Raw genomic sequence first — 18,502 nt, forward strand, 5'->3', positions numbered from 1 at the left:
TGTTACAATGAAAACTCCTGGTCTGAGCTGTCACAGAAGAGATATGGGCTCCTCTTTTTTTTCATACCTAGACATCAGGTTCGCGAAGCTTCTCCTGAACTTGTATAAGATATCGATACCTGGAATGATTGATGCGATTCTTAAAATGTATCTGATTCCACACTCAATGGGGCAGTAAGCTATATTTTCTGCACAGTAGTGTCAGTGTAGCTTGCAGCCTGTTCTTAGTGAAAGTAGTTAGTCACTGCAGTGCCTGTAGAGAGGGATGCAGTTCTGTTGTCAGGTTTCTAAAAACATCACATGGGCTGTGCAGCTGTGGACAGAAAAAAAAAAAAAAAAAAAAAGAAGAGGGAACTCGTTTTGGGCATTTGTAGCACGGTCATCAATGCTTTTTTGAGCTGCCGTATGTGCTTCTGTTTATTAGACGATACAGAACGACGTCTTACCCAGCGAGTGGGTGGAGTACTAATTACATTTATAGAAACTCAACTTCAAAGAATAAATGTATTATTTGATGTGCAAACGAAACAATTAGACAATAAGGCAATGTAAAGAGAACTGATGCACAGTTTAAAAAGCTGGTCTCTGGCCCTCCTTATTATCAGGTGTGAGGTTAAGCTAAGACCAACAACATTTAGTAAGCAAGTACTGTGGAAATATAACGATAGATAATAGCTGTTTGTAATGGCCGAATGTTTACCCACAGCCTTTTTAGGACCTTTGCTGCAGTTAATGGCCACTGCCAAGCCTTGTTGGTTGTTTTTTTTTTTGGATTTACAAACTACACTAGCTTTGCCCTGCTGAGTATAGTCAGACGTGGCTCCTATAATAACCCGTCTCTTGCCTAAATCCCCTTGTTTGGGGTGGAGCTGTGAAACAGGTCCTACTTGTAATATAACTACTATTATGATCTTCCAAAAGAGGCCCTTTGCCACATCTGGTCTACCAAGACAATATAAAATATTTGTTGTATAGAAATATCTACAATTCAACCAACAAGGAAAATGTATTTGTTATTTTCCCTCAACAGAATCATAATTTGTTGTGCTTCTGTTCTCCCTCTCGAGTCGAATCATTGCTTCTTTTCTCCTTTGTTCTGGCCAGATGGGGCTGCAATGCGGGCAGGTGTTCAGACGGGAGACAGGATCATCAAGGTAACATGATTTAAAGAAACAGAAGATAAACCCCCAAGTGTGACAATGTCGGGGCTGTAAAGTGGCGGTATGCTGCCACCTGCTGGACATGAGGTGTCATCTGCTGCTCGCTTTCAGAGAATATTTCACTGTCGAACATTTCGGCATGGCTTTGGATTTAATGTTTTTTTTTTGTTTGTTTGTTTTTGTATTTTGTTCTTTTTCTCTTTATCATTTCTAATCGTTCTGCTGCTGTTGTCTTGCAGGTTAACGGGACCCTTGTCACACATTCTAACCATACAGAAGTAGTGAAACTTATCAAATGTTAGTTCCTCTGGACACATTTTTACAAAAAAAAAACAAAACAAAGAAAAAACACATTTATAAACAGAATAAAGCTGAAGATGAGATTGTGTAATTTGTCTGTCTTGCCGTTCTAGCGGGCTCCTACGTGGCGCTCACGGTTTTGGGGCGCCCCCCAGGCCTAGCCCAGATCCCGTTGCCTGAAGCAGAGCCTGACATCTTGGGTGTTAGCTTATCCTCTCCAAACTCTCCAGCAACAGAGCGCCCCTACAGTCCTCAGGACCGCCTCTCCCCTTTCCAACCATCATGGGTACGAAATATATCTAATTTATTATCACTCTGTTACCTCACTGACAAAAAATTATCTGCAGATTCTGCATCTATATCCAATCGCTCAGTTATAACGCAGCATCACGCGTTAAATCTTTAGAATGTTTGTCATGTCTGCCTTTGTGTGTTCCTCACGTAAACCTGGTTTACGTGATTTACGTGATTTACGCACTGGTTGCACTGAGTAAGCAGAATTAGGCTAATCGATTACCACCTTTTCCACCCTCAGGAAGAAAACGGCAGTGCGTGCAAACAGAGGACTGACGTCTTGCAAAAGAAGCTCTCCAAAGAGCAGCAGGATCTACAGGTTTGCATAATAATGGCTGTTTTCTACTGTGTTTTACATTAAAACTTGGCGTCTCCTTGGTAATGAGCTGCTCTACTTGACGTTTAGCTCCATTTGTGTATAAAGCCTCTGTTAGAAATGTCGCAACCTAACAATTTCTCAAGATTACTTGTTCTACGTCCATTCAAGTGGAACGAGAACCTCGAGCGTAGAGCCAGAGCTACGACAAAGTGATTTGAATCAAAGCATTTGTATGTGCTCGGATGGCCTAGTCAAAGTCTATGTCTGAATCCACTTGTATAGAGTTACAACAGTGTGTTCATGGACAGTGTGACCATGAACACACTTTCTGTGTGTTCATGGTCACAGACAGTATCCATTCAGTCTGAGTGAGTTTGAGCAAAAAAAAAAAAATGACTGAAGTGTGAAGAGACGCATGTGTGAGACCGGAAGCTGGAGTTGCAGGAAAATGTGGTTCTGCAGAACCGTGACTCATGAAACTCATGAAACCTGCCTTTTGTTTTGATTGCTCTCGTCACGTCGTCTAGGCGATGAAAGAGGAGTACAGCAGGAACCCCTCCCCCAAACTACTGAAGGACATCCAGGAAGCTAAAAAACACATTCCTCAGCTGCAGGGTCAGCTCTTAAAATCCACTGAAACAACACAGGTACCGGCTTTCATATTTGGCCCAGAAAACAGGAAATCTACTGATTGCATTGTATTTATTGTAGCACATTCGGGGATCATTCCAGACATCCTAATCTCATCAAAGGATTAAGCTTCCTCTGTGGGAAGCCACTCTTTTGTGTCTGCACGGCAGAGAGTTTTGCGTCTCTCGTGCTATTTAAAGCTGTTTCTGGATGCTGCATGCCAGTTACATTTCATTAAACCAGATTCTGGAAATGTAATAAACCTCACCATTTTACTCATTAGATTTCTCACATTGACGTGTTACACTCTTTGGATGGTGACCAGCTTTTTACTGTTGAAAACTGTAACAAGTCTCGCATGGATCTGCAGGAGGCTGTTTCAGGTGGCGATGCAGACGACAGTAGCACGTACGAGACGGACCGCGCGCTCACCCCTAAAGCAGACAGTAGCACAGATCTGTCCTGGAGCAGCACTCCCGTGAGTACCGACTTTCATTCATGGTGCTTAAACGCTCGTCATATTTACAGAGTAATTTAAATGCATGCATCGACTTTTCTTTCACGTGCTGGTCTGACAGAAAACGGATAAAATGTGTTATTGGAGGGGTGGCTATTATGTAAAATCAATTGTTTGAGCTTTATATTATGCTCAAAGCATAATATAATTGTCTTTAAGACACTTAAAAAGACAAGAGGCCAATTTCAAGGCATCAAATTAGTCAGATTTCTATTTTTAGCCATGTTTGATTTATGCAACATGCCTGGAAGATGCAAAATACTGCAACTTCAACCAGTTGCATTATTTTTGCAACGGTATTATTTTTCTGTGTTTTATTATTCCTTCAGTAAATACGGATGGCTTAAAAACGCTTCATTATTTTCCATCTTGTTTCCAGATATTTAGACCAGCGACTCCAGAAAGCCATTGTCCAAAAGAGCTCTCCTACCCCAGCCCAAAGAGCACACCCCGAAACAGCTTCAACTCCTGCCACTCCCCGGAGACGGAGGACACCACTGACCTGGTGACTGAACTGTTCACTAATCCGTACACATACAGTTAGTCTGCTTTACTTGTTTACAAAACAGTCTTGATTTGTTTTAGGGACCTTATTTGATGAGGTTCACCCAACTAGCTGTAGATTTCAGGTGAAATCAAGTTTGAATGTAGCTCTTTACTTTCATTGTTCCACCAACTTTTGGCCATGTGCTGCACCCCTTGCCAAAAAGCTGGATCCTCAGCATGACCCTCATCCCGCTGGAAACCTTACCAGATCCTTTCAAAACTGTAGTCAGATAGACCAGCTTTCGTCTCATCCGACCTTAAAACTGTCCTCCTGAAGGCATTTGGCCTGTCCGTGTGGACTACTGCAAACTTAATGTGTTGATTTTTGAGCTGCATTTTTTATTTAATTATTTGTTTCCTCAGTTGTCACCCTACAGCTTTAGGTTCGTGGTGTCTGGCTTCACTGAAGGCAGTGACTGGTGTTTTTAGCAGGCTCTAGTTCATGATAGGCCTGTGGTTCCTGGTTGTTTTTGAACAATGTCCTTTTGTGTTAGTTGGACAGTTTGCGTCGGATGTTTGTAACTTGGACACAATCAGTTTTTCCAACAAAGCAATGATACGTAGCACAAATCAAAACTGAGTAAAATCCTCTTAAAGATGTGTTGACTGTGATCGGATCTTTGTAAAGGAGTAAAGGAACTTCACCCCTTAGAAAAAACACAACAGCTTTTTTTTTTTTTTTTTTTTTTAAAGAATAGTGGTTAAATATCCTATGAGGATTATAGCAGAACATTGCTAATGGCAGTACAAAGTATCTCTCTTCAGACTGATAATGCCCATTTATCCAAATATGGCTGTTCTTGTATATAAGGCTGAGCAATATTAGAAAGTCTTGCGATTGCAGTAATATTGCTATTTATTGACAATGATGAGATCCGTTGCGATAGATGCCTATTTTCTTCTTTTCTTCTGTGACCTTTAGCATTTTGGATATTGTCATTAGTGTCCAGTGTGAGCGTCTACTGCCATGACACTGTCCAAATATTGCATTAGCACATGAAATGCAAGTTTATGACCCTTAACATATATTAGCCAACAATTGCTGCTTTTTAAATAGTGCTTTGCAATATAAATATTGCTGAGACTAATATTGGAATGTTGTATTTCCAATATATTTTTGCACACTTGATCCTGTACGTATAATTTTGACATTGGTGTGATTAGAGAAAATCCAGATTAGATTCAAACTTTTGCAACCAGTTTTTGTGTTACAGCATCATTTTAACCTGGAAAAAGGAGTTAAGTGGAGATTCACGCCTATGATGAAAGTATGGACAGTTTTAATGCGGAGAGACTAATATGTTTAATCGTGTTTTTCTTTTTTCTTTCTTTTTTTACAGGACTCTCTGTCACCCCCCGCACTCAGCAGTCCCTCCTCTTCTCGCGTTATCTCGCAAATTATCGGAGCTGAAGACGACTATTTCGGTCGAGACCAAGAGCAGGTGGGCTTTTTTTTTTTTTTAAACAGCCTGCTGCTAACATGGGTGTCGTACATTACAGATGTACTATAAACATACCCAAACGTACCCTTGCAAAAGCAAGTTTAAAGAAGAACGTGCATGTGTTTCAGACAAACGGCCAGTGCGACAGCTTTAACAGTATTGAGCAGCTCAAGTCTCGCCCGGCTCACCTCGCAGCCTTCCTGCATTATGTCATCTCTCAGTTCGAACCTGCTCCTGTGGTGAGACTCTCTTACTCACGGTTGTTGTCTGTTTTTGTGCAACCCGACGTCCCCTAAACGAATCTCAAATGCTCCGGTTCTCAGTTGTGCTACCTCTATACCGAGCTCTACAAGCAGACCAACTCCAAAGAGACCCGACGGGTTTTCATGGACCTCCACACTTTTTTTATGGACCGGGGAGCAGTGAGTCGCTCACGTTTGAAACATGAGTCACGTTTTCACATGGAAGTTGTTGAATGCCACTGAAATTACTCTTAACATGTTTGTTATTAAATATTTAATAGTTCGATTTTTCTGAATCAGTCACATGTTTGGGCAAACATGACCATAATGTCTGGCAAGACATTTATGTCGATTATGGCACTGGCATGTTAAAATGGCATCATTGCAACTAATTGACTTAAAAACATTTTCTGTTGCAGAATTTAAAGGTTCCTGTTCCTGAATCTGTTTCCTCTGATCTTGGTAACTATGTCATTGTGCTTATGAAACTCGGTGGAAATTCTGCTTTGTTTGATCATTTTTGTTTGAGTGTGAGTCCTTAACCTTACGTTTAGCGTATTTAAAGAGTTTTCTTCTTTTTTTTTTTTTTTCTTTGAAGATCGGCGGCGGACGGAGTTGATACCAGAGGAAATAAATAGGCAACATGTCCAAACGCTGCAGGACTCTCTGCTAGCGGACGTTGAGAAACACCTCGAGGACTTTCGGTAAACCTGGTCGCTCTTGACTGTTGTATTCCTTTCCAACGCGGCAGCTGCTTAAGTAAATTGTCTTAGAGTTCAAACTGTGAATTGTTAATATCAATGCACAAATAGTTTGGTTTTTTTTTTTTTACAGCGATTTGTGGGTAAAAATATGTTTTGAATTTCAGGCAGAAGCGCAATATGGGTCTAACGGTGGCTGAAGCTGAGCTGGCCAGACTGGACCAAGAGAGAGTCCGAGATCGCGTCACGCTCGAGCGAGAACGTTCCTACGCTGAAAACATCATATCTAAAATAGATGACGTTCTGTGAGTCGCTCACTCAGATGAATTTCCGGTCTGACGTTGACATGCAGTCATTAAAAATGATAAATGTAGGTCTTTTAACGATGTGTTTTAGATGTCTTTGTCTCCTAGTTGAAATGATCATAGAACTGAAAAACTTTTTAAAAAAAAAATAAAATAAAATAAAAGCTGGAATTTGTTTTTTCTTTTTCATTACAGAGTTTGACATAAAAACTCAAATATTTGAGCACTAATCTTTGGTTGAGCATCAACCCTCTGGTAGCATTCTGGCCGAATATAATCATATTATATTGTCCGCTTCGTGCTTTGCACGAAGACCTCTAGTAGAGAGACGGACCCTCATCATGACCCTGCCACCAGTTCGAGTTAGGACAGCCTGAGGCGCAGTTAGGCAGTTTTTTTTTCATCCATTAATGCTACTTCTTGCATGCAGTCTGTATTTGAAGGTTTTATCTTCAAAATGTGATCTCTGTAGAAAGATCTCATAATTTATTGGCAATTTTTTTTTTTTTATAAATTAAATTGCCTTATAGGGTTGAGAACTCTGTAAATCTGAGCCAGAGTCTCTAATCTTTGGCTCCCTCAAGAAAAATGTGCAGAAAGCCTGTCAATCCAAATTAGACTGAAACAAATCGTAGTTCTACTTTCAAAGAGGAACTCCCAGCTTCAGGCAATCCTCATCATTTGCAACAAATTAATAGTCGTTAATAACATCAAGTTGAAGTAACGTTCTAGAACTTTAGCTCTATTCATTAGAAGATTCGATCAACATATGCATATATTTGAGAATTGCTGTTTAATTTAGTGGTGGTGCGTATTACGTCAGATCATACACGGACACCCAAGAATTCTGTCATGGCAGAAGCCATCGAGTTCATTCATGCAGGATTGTTTCTCCCTTAAAGCATTTAAAGCCTGTAATTGGAATGATGTCTATGCAAAAGATGAGAGCATGCAAACATCTGACTGGAAACGTGTCCATACAAATACATTTACATGAAAAGTCATTGGGATTGCTGAGCAGAAATATACTACCGATGTCTCTTTTTGTTCAATCGTATATTTTTGTTTGCCTTTCAGTTTAACTACTCAGACCACAGAGGAAGACAAATGGTAAGATACCTCATATTGTCACATGTTTAAAGTATATGTTTCTTTGAGTGTTTGAGAGTTTTATTGGTTTTTTTTTTTTTTGTTTGTTTTTGAATGAACGAGTCTCAAACTTAAGAAGTCTTTTAGCACTGTCACTTCTGTCTTTACACATTTTGATTTCATAAAATTGGGCATTAAAAAGCAGACTTGGGTTAAATGAACTATGTCAGAAATAGTAATTTGTTAACTTAAGACCATATGTCTGTGATGTTTCTCCCACGGCGACTGAGCAACTCTGACACATTCCTTTGTGCCATTAAAGCTCCGATTTGCATCTCCCACAGTTTACAAATAAGGGCAGACTCTTAAAGAGAACATGTAATTTATGCAGTGTGTTTATATTAAATTATTCAAAAGTGTGACTGATTGAAACACTCTTGTTTGATATGCCATATGGTCTCGGCACTGCACAGATGGGTTGTCTAGAAATTGTACGAGGACTGGGGTGACATATGGCACAAGTCACAATATGCATACACGTGCTATTCACAATTAAACACTGCCTCTTTTTTTTGTTAAACTGCAAATACCAAACTTCTTATTTATATACTCTTCTTATTTTCCTTTTAGCTCTACAATACAGTTTGTTATCTACACGTACATGAAGCACCTCGGTGTGAGGGTCAAGGAGCCTCGAAATCTGGAGTCCAAACGGGGTCTGAACCGTCTTTTCCCTAAGATGAAGGTACCACGTGTGCGTCTGGCATATCAAACGTTCTCCTTTACCTTTGTCACGCATGTAACACTTTGTCTCCTCCTCTTCTTTAAGCAGAAAAGTATTAAAACAGATAAAGAAGTCGATGACAGATTAAAAAAGAAATTTTTAAATCTTGTACCTCAGCGTCGACCCAGCCGCATCGAAGCAGCAGGTAGGTGTTTGATTTTGTGTGTGTGTGTGTTTTGGAGGCTGTGAGATCTATATAACATATGTTATTTGGAAGTTTACATACATTAAAAAAATACAATACCCTTTGGTAGATTATGATTTGTGTGGCTTTGTATTTTCGGCCAGAGCTGCATTGATTTATTTTTTTATTTTATTTTATTTTATTTTTTTGGACAAGATTTTAAAGATGATAGAAAGTGAGAGTCGGATTGGTGTGCAGATTCTTCTCCAACACATCCCACAGATTCTCAGCATGGTTAAGGTCTGGACTTTACGATGGCCAATCCATGTGTGAAAATGACGTATCATGCTCTTTTAACTACTCTTGCATAATTTGAGCATGACAAATTCTGGCATTATCATCTTGGAAATATGCCTGTGATAAAAATCCATTGATGGACTAACCTGGTCACTCAGTATATTCAGGTGGTCTGCAGGCAGATTGTGTGCAGCATAGTGCCGCCTCCACAAGCTTGAAAGGTGGATGCTAGGCATGATGGGTACATCACTTAATGTGCCTCTCTTCTTACCTTAGCAACCCGTCACTCTAGGACAGGATAACTCCAAACTTATCAAATCACACGATCTTCTAACGTTTCTCCACACTGCAATGCTTGCAAACTGAATCCATCTGTTGTAAGCAGCCTCAGTAATCAGTGGTGTTCTTGAAACGACTCAGCTGTGTTGCACAAATCCCTTAGACAGGCAATATGAAAACAATGGGAAGGTCTAGTTAACATGCGAGACAAAGACTGGTTCTGTGTCCCAGAGAGAACCATGTTTTGATGTGAAAGCCTAAAACATGGTTTTGGAGCAAAAACAAAGTACCTTGTGAATATGCTGACGGAAGCTGGTAAAAAAAAAAAAGACATTATCCACAGTGAAGAAAGTCCTGAACCAACAGGGGCTGAAGGACACTTGGAGAGGAAAAAGCCATTACTCCAGTAGTAACATTAAAAAAAGGGATTATATTTTCAAATTGCACTCACAATGGCCTTATGCTTTGGAGAGATATCTTGTGGTCTAATAAAACTAAAGTGGAAATACTTGGCCGTAGTAATTATTGCTGCATTTGGAAGAAAAGTGAAGATATTTATAAGCCAGTGAAGATCGCCTCAACTGTGAAGTGCTGTTTAATGGTGTTTTGCTGCAAGAGGGACTGCTGCATTTCACATTACAGGTTTTATTTTATTGTAAGTAAAAAATAAGAAAAACATTGCATGTTTTTATTGAAGCGACATCTCTAGACAACAGCGTTGACGATCGAAGATCGGGCACTGACGGCTCTTTATGCCAACAAGATCTATAAGCTTTCTGCCAATTTACAATTACAAATTACTGCCAACACATGCAATTTTTGGTCTGGTCATCAAAGAGCTCTTATATGAGAACCATAGAAAATTTGTGGACAGAGCTGAAAAGGTGTGTACATGCAAGACAGCCTAAACAAAACTAGCTACACCAGTTCAGTCATGGAGGAATGGGCTAAAAATCCAGCAAACTACTGTGAGAAGCTTTTGGGAGAATCACCAAAACGTTTGACCCAAATCAGATACGTCAAAGGCAATGCTAAGAACACTTAAGTTATTTTCAGAACGCAAAGAAAGGATGGAAATTATTTTCTTGTTATTTTGGTATTGACCTAACAAACCTAAAACAGGAAAGGCTTATTATGATTCAATTATCACCAGTGGTGGGGGGGGGAATGGCTATGTAACTCTTTAAAAACCGAATGCATTTATCTGGTGTGAGCGGTAAAAAAACAAAAAAACTGGCACTCAATATATTTTTTTTTCCTCTTTTTACACAACAGGCAAAAACCCGGAAAATCGCCCCAGGCCTCAGAAACAGCTGTCTCAGCCAACGCTAGGAGTGGTTGAGCTAATGGATAGCAGCCGTCTGCGGGGCAGCCAGTCCAGCGAGGGCCCCGAACTCACTCATTCCTTGTCCGTCTCATCTCCCAGTAACACCACTTACAGTGCGGAAGCAAACCGAGACGCTGATATTGGTGAGCTTTGTCATGGCTTATTTAGTTAGAATAGTAAGGTTGTTGATGTGGGTTTTGCAGCATGTTGGTAGTTTAGTATAATGAAATAGCCTTTACTTTTGGGAAGTTTAATATGTTTAATAGCCTTGTAGCCACTATGTAAAGTGGTCATAGTTTCAACATTCTGCTGTTCATGTCTAAGCTTTAAGATGGCGAAGCCACATATATGTACGTGCAGAAATATATTCTTTGAGGTAGCATAGGAATAAGCTTGATATAAAGTTAATCATTCACATTTTGCTACACAAATCACCACCAACTGCAAAAATAGAGTTCAGAGCGCATTTAAAAACAGTCAAATTGTTTGTTTCATGACGTCTTTTGGTGCTAAACCAAATTACATTCCCTTCAAATTGGTGGAATTGTGAACCAGTGAACAGATTTCAACTTCGTTATGCTGATTACAGCTCCCATTTGTGTTTGGGAAAGGGAGCAAAGCGGTTCCAGGGGCAAAATTAAAAAGCATAATTATCAGCAAGCAAACTCTGAACTGATGATTCTGCTGCAGCTATTACACTTTACAGTTTATGTTGAGTCGCTTCAAACATTTGTGGAACTGTATGGTGCCAGTTTTGAGCTGCAGGATTACAACTATCACTTTATGGCAGCATAACACCATTATGTCAGGATGCCCGCAAAAAAAATAAAAAATAAATAAATAAATCCCACAAAAGGGTGGTGCAGATTATATTTGTGTACTGCATGTTCCAAAAACTGTGTGGGCAAAAGATGTCTGCGTGGGACAGATTAATGCAGCAGGACTCCTGGCAATCTTTATGCAGTTAAAGCAAAGTGAAAACCACCGTGACACACATGGGGTTGTTGAGTTGTCGAATAAAGCTTTGTTTTTGGTGGATTTTAAAACATTTTTGGCTGGTGTTTCGTAGCACTGTATACAGAAGCACGCTACTGTCACGGTGGAAAAATAAATTAACAATATAATTACCGTGTGACGAAGGGACAGAATTCAAAAACGTATTTTCCTCCTTGACAGAAATATACTCCTGTAACTTTTGCATTGCTCATTTCAAATGAAATGTAGCAACATTGATATTACCAGTATTCTGCCAACTCCATGTTTTTCAATTTGAGCTTTCTTTTATGGCCACTCTGTCGTCCGTCGCCATCCACAATTACAGCCAAAATCCTCATTTAAACAGGACGGTCTGCACCACCGTGCCACCTGTAATCAGCTGCATGCACAATTTTTGTAGCTTCATCTCCGTGGGCTCACTTGTGCATACCTTTTTTTTTTAATCTGGAATCTTTTAAGATCAGACCCTAAGTCTTAACTCCTTGTTGAAATTTCTCCCCGTCTGTGACCCTTTCGTTGACTACAAATGAAGTCATTTAAGTCAGCGTACGGCGTAAGCACACTAAACTCTTCAAGCTAAGCTAATGTATGTGGTCCAGTTTCAGGTGGGACTCCAACATCAGCCCCCTCCAGGCTGAGTGACGGCCTTCAGCCTGATCCTCTGGATGGATTAGCATTCCCTGATTCAACTGAGCTTTATCCCATGGAGAAGTTACAAGAAGACGACAGAGAAAGCGACAGGTGCGTTTTCACGCATTCTGCATCAGAATGAAGACGATTTCCCGTTTTTGTCATTGGTTAATTTAACTAAATCTTTCTCAGGGCTCACGACGGGACACCAAAGGCGGTCAGAAGGTGAGTGCAGCAGATCCGTTTGACTTTGGCGTTTGGGATTAACTTGAAAGGTAAAGGGAGAAATGAATAGTGACCTCATTATCGTCTTAGACTCGAGGCATTGGGTATCGGAGATGTCCAGAGCGAGGACGATCAGGGGACAGACTCTGAGCTCCACAACTGGCAGCAGCTGGTGGGACGAGAGGTCCTCGCGGGACTCAGGCCTCAAGAGATTAAGAGACAAGAAGTTATAAACGGTGAGCCAAACAGCGTCCATTGGTCCATAAGTCTTCTTCATGTTTGATGTGCTACAACCACAAACGTATTTCACTGGGATTTCACATGCTGCCACAGGGCCTCCACTGGACGGCTCTTATAAAACCAGATGGTGTGTAAATATACAGGCTTATATGTGCTTTATGTTTTTAAGTCGGCAACCTGTCGTCCTTCGTTTTCCATATTTATGGGAAGGGCTCACTCGGTTAGCATCAGCTCATGTGCTGCATTTCAGCCTCAGCCGCAGATGAAAGTTAAAAAAAAACAACAGGATTCGTTTTGTCCTAGAATCTGAAAAAAAGAAAGCAAGATTAGTCTAAACTCCTTAGCTTTCAAAATAGAAATGCCATCTAGTACATATTCATAATGTCTTTTATAAATTAACGTTTCTTTGCAATGGAACAATGCTAAATCCAATATCTGAAAATGGAAAGAGATCCAAACTCTTGCAGGCACATCGAGACACGCCTTTTGAACCAAAGTGATTGAGATTATTGAGATTATAAAATTGAGATTATAAAAGAAGGAGCCAAGAAGTCCTTAGGAACTCTGGAGGAGCCGAAGAGAGCTACTTCCATAGTGGAAGAATTTGTCGACAAGACAAATATTAGTTGTGCGCACAATAAATCTGGCCTTTGTGGAAAATTATCTAGGAGAAAGTAATTACTGCACGCTTCGCTGGCAGACCAGAGTCACTCCTCTTAGCGATACAGTCAGGTGCTCTGGTCTGATGAGGCCAAACTTTGACGGTCCAAATTCAGAGCACTCTGTGAGAAGGACAGTGAACTATGAAAAGAGCGAGTGCAGCATGCTCGTGGCAGCACTGTGCTGTGACGATGCTTTTCTTCAGCAGGGGCAGGAAAGCTGGGAAGCTGAAATGAAGGCAAATGCTGAGCAATCCTGGAGGAAAACTTATCGGAGGCTCGAGACTGGCTGGCGGGTTTACCTTCAAGCAGCAACAAAAACCCTAAGCAAAAGTTAGACCTAAAAACGGAATGGTTTAGATACATTTTTCTAAAGTGCCCAACATCCCGTCAGACTGATGATGAGCTATTTTTGCAACCAAAAAAAACAAAAACAAAGAATAACCAAAAATGTCAGTCTGTAGATTTGCAAAGCTGGTGGACAAAACCCCAAAAGCCCGCAGCAAGAAATGGTTCTAGCAAGTGACGGACCTGGAAATACACCTTACAGGTCCTAATTTGTGAAAAATGCAAATGCCCTGTATCATTGTAATGCCACTTCACAACGATGAACAACCTTGTGTTTGAGTATAACATAAAATCCCAAGAAAAGGCATTCAAGTTTATGAAGAAAAGAAAATCAAGAGACATGAATGCTTTTGCATGTCGGTATGAGAGCACGCTCACAATGTGCTCCGAGTTAACTCCTCTCATGCCGTCCGCAGAGCTGTTTTATACGGAGCGTGCGCATGTGGGGATGCTGAAGGTTTTGGACGACGTTTTCTACCAGAGGCTTTCCAAAGACGCAATCCTTCCTCCTGCCGACATCAAGAACATCTTCACCAACCTGGAAGAGGTCCTACAGCTGCATGGTACACTCAATAAAACGACTCTCGTACTCTGTAACTTTAACTCGTCATTCATAATTCACTAACGATGCATTTGTTGAATTTCAGTTTCAATACTTGAGCAAATGACAGCCATACGGAAGAGAAATGATTTGTTGGTAATAGATCTGAGGGGGGACGACTTGCTCTCGTGGGTGAGTCAAAATGGTTTCTTCTGGCATCGTTTTTTTAAAACTGTGGTCACAGCTTGAATGATGAAGCTGAAGCAAACTGTGCACACAGAAACGGGGAATGTTCACATTTGATATTATGCCTTTTTTTTTTTTCACACCACAGCCTTCAAAGTCTGTTATGAGCATTTTATGTGTCAAACTAATTGAAAGTAAGCCATAATTGTCAAATGAAAAGAAAATGGTGTTTGCAGTTTACAACTTGTTTCAAGTCTTACCACAGAGTCTGGACTTTGACTGAGCCATTCTAACACTTGAATATGCTTTGATAAAATAAAAAAAAGAAGTTTTTTGCAGCCTGTAACAGGCTTTTGTTAAGTATTACTCATAAGATCTGATTTAAAAAAGGAACAAAAAAAAAAGAGATTTTTATTTATGAATTTTTAGAAGGCCTTGACCTTTACAAATATCATCTACTTTTTAGAAAGAAACAAAAAACCCAGACAGAAGGAGAGTGACAAAGGAACACTTTCCTATCTTAGTAGCAGGGAATGTTTCCACCATGGAGAACAAATGCAGCCTCGTTTCTTAACGATGTCCGAAGATGGCCCAGATTTGGCTAACATCTACACATCTCAACGTGACATATTTGGTGTGAGGTAGTCAAATATCCAGTGGCAGGCTCGTCCGAATCCCCCCTCCCTGTGCAGGGAGATGGATATAAGGAGGACAAACGGTCCCCTGAGGTCTGAGCATCGATCGAGTACCACATTAAAACTTAAGCTGTCCGTGCTCGAAAGGACATAAGTCAGGCCACTTTCTTGGAGTCGGCTGCTCACGTAATAGATTTCCGTTACGAATGCTTCTGACCAACTGAGCTCCTCTTCATCTCCGCCCTGCAGTTCAGTGGTGCCGAGGAGGAGAAGATCAAGCAGGCAGTGGGAACCTTTTGCAGCAACCAGCCGTTTGCGCTGGAGATCATCAAGACCAAGCAGAAGAAAGACTCAAGGTTCACCTCATTCATTCAGGTACTCGTGATGCGTCTCACTACATTGTAAAGGGTTTTTTTTTCCCACCAAAAGAAATATATTTCACTGTGTAAGGACTCCTGACTTGTATTTGTCTATTTTTAGGAGGCGGAGAGTAACAGACAGTGTCGACGACTGCAGCTAAAGGACATAATTCCTGTTGAGATGCTGCGGCTCACCAAGTACCCCCTGCTGTTAGACAACATTGTCAGATACACAGGTGCAGTCATGCTGACGCAGGTTTTTTTTTTTTTGTTCGTGTTCTAATTAGGTTCTAGTCTGTGGGTTTGTGGGCTGCTTTTCGTCTTTTAGCTGAATTTGGTAATTATTTAATTAACCAAATTGCGTATGTGTATGTTAAGATAAAAAGATCTTACTGTTTCATGCCTCTTTACCAGCACAATTGATATGAGACTGGTGTACTATGTTTTTGCAGGGCTATTTAGCACTGATCCTGGATAACTGTTTTGATAAATACACCAAACAGGGTTTAAAATGTAAAGTTTGATCACCTGAAATATTTCTTGCACCAGTTTTTCCCACTTTCAGCTTCCTTGAATTGTCCATGTTTTTCTCCTGTCATATTTAAATCAATTAGTTTCTCTGAAATCGTAAATCCAGAATAAAAAAAACAACAAAAAAAATCAAGGAAATGTTTTGTTTAAAATTTTAATACAGTATAAAAAGTGATTAATATTGAAACCCAGCTCTTGAGTTTCAGTCAAGCGGTGATAAATGACATTTTGTTGCAACACATCGACTATTAATGAAGTACCGAGACTAGAAGACAGATTACCATTATAATGGCCCTGCGGAGTGAGTTCACAGTTCCGGAAATGGGGGCACCAATTATTTGGGCCAACGTTTTATTCTTAGCACGAGTTTGGGTCTCACACAAGGAGAAAGCCTTAATGATAAAATATGACCAGCTCTTATAGGAGCATAATGCCTCCCGTGCTTTATTATGTTTTCTAAGAATTATGTGTCCATTAATACTTCCAGTGTTGACGAACACAGGAAGTATTAATTTGTCCAGAAGCTGCCCGAGGAACCAGAGTCCTCACTGCTTGATGTCATAATGTTTTTCAGACGATCCAGTGGAGAAGCACAAAGTTAAGCAGGCAGCAGACTGCTGTAGAAAGATCCTTAGTCACGTCAACCAGGCTTTAAAAGAGTCTGAGGACAAACAGGTGGGTTTTTGAAATGTGCTATCATGTTAAATTTTCTTCATGCGTTTCCTTTAGATTCCTTATTTGGAGGAAGGAGACAGTAACAACCTCTCTCTATTTTTCTGTTTTTTGATTATTCCCCATACAGTTGTCTTCTTTAGTAAACCTCTTACTCATCCTATTTTTCTGTGTATTCCTACAGAAATTAGAGGACTACCAGAGAAGATTGGACCTCTCCTCTCTAAAGCAGACAGACAACCCAGTGATCCTCGAGCTAAAGGCGAGAAACATACACAAGTTACTTTATATGCGCTTGTTTGTCGTCCACCGCCATGTGCACTGTGAAACATGCACTGGATAAAACCATATGAGTAATAGGGTCCACAAACTTTAAATTTCACTTATTTACTTTTTCTGCTGTGCATCCGGCAGAACTTGGATTTGACCAAGAAGACACTGATTCACGAGGGGCCTCTATCGTGGAAAATGAACAAGGACAAGACTATTGGTTTGCACTGATTGGTTTTATATATGCATTTAAATATTATGCTCTTCTACTACACCAATGCGTATGTATGAAAGTGAATGGATGCATTCTGTCTTTCCCTTTCAGAGCTGTACACGCTCCTCCTGGAGGACATTCTTGTTCTGCTGCAGAAACAAGACGAGCGTCTGATCCTAAAATGTCACAGCAAAATCCTGGCAGGCACCCCAGATACAAAACATACCTTCAGCCCCATCATTAAACTCAACACTGTTCTGGTGCGCTCTGTGGCTACAGGTCAGTTTGCAATCTCCCCGGACTCTCCGCTACCAAAATTTGTAGGAATAGTTCCCAGAACCCGTGTAACTGCTCAACCTTATCATAAGAGATCCGTATCTGGTGGTTTACGTCTGTTGAAGAAGAAAAAACACCTATTCTTTTTTGTAAAATTTCTTAATTTATTGTCCAGATTTTCACTTAAACTCCTTTGATAGAAACATAAACAATCTAAGCTTAAAGCCTCCTGATCACTCTCTCTCCTGCCAGACAACAAGTCCTTCTTCGTTCTCTCCATGTCTGACAACGTTGCACAGATCTACGAGCTCATGGCGCCCACAGTCTCAGATCAGAAAACGTGAGTCCAGTTTCCTCGCGACGGATTCCTTTGACATTTTTGCCACGCTTGTTTGTCTTACCGAACAGTGTTTTTCTCCTCCCACACAAGGTGGCAGACTCTGATCTCCCAAAGAGCCGACACGATGAAGGTCAAACCTCACAGCATCATACCGTTACCTCAGACTGAGTATGCTTCCTTCCCGTTTTATAATCCAGTCGCATCAGGTAGCTGCCAGGGTTTCGGCTTGTTACGGAGTTAAGTTTCTGTCTGTGTGTGGGTGTCTTAGTGGGGAGAGAGACGGCGTGGAGATCATTACAGCAGGCGTTTCCAGACTGAGCAGAGAACGAGACCGCACGTCCACTGGCAGCACGCAGTCCACAGGTAACCGAAGCCGCTCATTTCTATCTTGGAAAACATTTTTTTATCCACACAACTCGGACACTGCAGCTGTGTAACTGCAACCATCCATCTTTAGACAAAGAGAGCGGCCCGGCCTCCAGAAGTACACTGCAAGGTTCCCTACCTGCTGGCAACCCGTTTGAGGAAGGAAAGGCAGACGTGGAGGAAGAGGAAGGTTTTCTGGACCCAGAGCTTTCGTGCGAAGTGTCTGAAGTTGACAGAGAAGGAGACTCGTTCGATGTGTTCCCCTCAAGGGCAGACGAAGCACTAAAAACATGTAAGTCCTCTGGACACGTAAAGAAATTAACTCGCCGAGCTCTTAAATTACAAAACAAGTCATTACTTCTCGCCGGTTTCTTCAGTGGCCGCATTAAAGCAAGTCCTGGTGAACCAGCTGATGTCCCAGGAGGCGGCACAACAAACCAAACGTTCCACGGGAGTCCGTCTCCTGAGAACCACCTCTTTGCGGACGCCGACGGACAACCGCGCAAAGGTGATGGTTCACAACGGCTCCGAGAAGAGCAGCTCTAAGACAGAGGACCTGGCTCAGGACCTGGGGTCAGGGGACACTGGATTCTTTGATTCTCCTGAAGACTATGGTATGTGCGAGGAAGAAGAAGATTGATAAAAAAAAAAAAAAAAT

The 18,502-nt window shown here is 41.0% G+C and overlaps 1 protein-coding gene across 5 annotated transcripts in view; it reads left to right on the top strand.

Moving 5' to 3' along the window:
• The window catches only part of arhgef12a (Rho guanine nucleotide exchange factor (GEF) 12a), a 57,904-nt gene that overhangs the window by 37,446 nt on the left and 1,956 nt on the right, over nt 1-18,502 (top strand). For 3 of the 5 annotated variants that reach the window (XM_016670183.1, XM_007549417.1, XM_016670185.1), the window contains 33 exons: nt 1,105-1,154; nt 1,400-1,457; nt 1,574-1,746; nt 1,996-2,073; nt 2,601-2,720; nt 3,074-3,181; nt 3,600-3,725; nt 5,107-5,208; nt 5,337-5,447; nt 5,532-5,630; nt 5,870-5,912; nt 6,049-6,154; nt 6,319-6,456; nt 7,534-7,566; nt 8,176-8,290; nt 8,375-8,474; nt 10,305-10,499; nt 11,952-12,093; nt 12,175-12,207; nt 12,298-12,443; nt 13,871-14,017; nt 14,102-14,187; nt 15,066-15,191; nt 15,297-15,411; nt 16,281-16,381; nt 16,563-16,640; nt 16,793-16,868; nt 16,974-17,141; nt 17,391-17,478; nt 17,569-17,646; nt 17,747-17,841; nt 17,936-18,136; nt 18,222-18,458. In XM_016670183.1, coding sequence (XP_016525669.1) covers nt 1,105-1,154; nt 1,400-1,457; nt 1,574-1,746; nt 1,996-2,073; nt 2,601-2,720; nt 3,074-3,181; nt 3,600-3,725; nt 5,107-5,208; nt 5,337-5,447; nt 5,532-5,630; nt 5,870-5,912; nt 6,049-6,154; nt 6,319-6,456; nt 7,534-7,566; nt 8,176-8,290; nt 8,375-8,474; nt 10,305-10,499; nt 11,952-12,093; nt 12,175-12,207; nt 12,298-12,443; nt 13,871-14,017; nt 14,102-14,187; nt 15,066-15,191; nt 15,297-15,411; nt 16,281-16,381; nt 16,563-16,640; nt 16,793-16,868; nt 16,974-17,141; nt 17,391-17,478; nt 17,569-17,646; nt 17,747-17,841; nt 17,936-18,136; nt 18,222-18,458 — 3,672 coding nt within the window. The remainder of the gene's footprint in view (nt 1-1,104; nt 1,155-1,399; nt 1,458-1,573; nt 1,747-1,995; nt 2,074-2,600; nt 2,721-3,073; nt 3,182-3,599; nt 3,726-5,106; nt 5,209-5,336; nt 5,448-5,531; nt 5,631-5,869; nt 5,913-6,048; nt 6,155-6,318; nt 6,457-7,533; nt 7,567-8,175; nt 8,291-8,374; nt 8,475-10,304; nt 10,500-11,951; nt 12,094-12,174; nt 12,208-12,297; nt 12,444-13,870; nt 14,018-14,101; nt 14,188-15,065; nt 15,192-15,296; nt 15,412-16,280; nt 16,382-16,562; nt 16,641-16,792; nt 16,869-16,973; nt 17,142-17,390; nt 17,479-17,568; nt 17,647-17,746; nt 17,842-17,935; nt 18,137-18,221; nt 18,459-18,502) is intronic. The other 2 variants (XM_016670184.1, XM_007549418.1) reach the window with 1 other exon arrangement.

The sequence above is a fragment of the Poecilia formosa genome, unplaced genomic scaffold, assembly GCF_000485575.1.
Source record: "Poecilia formosa unplaced genomic scaffold, Poecilia_formosa-5.1.2 Scaffold31, whole genome shotgun sequence".
Lineage (NCBI taxonomy): Eukaryota > Metazoa > Chordata > Actinopteri > Cyprinodontiformes > Poeciliidae > Poecilia > Poecilia formosa.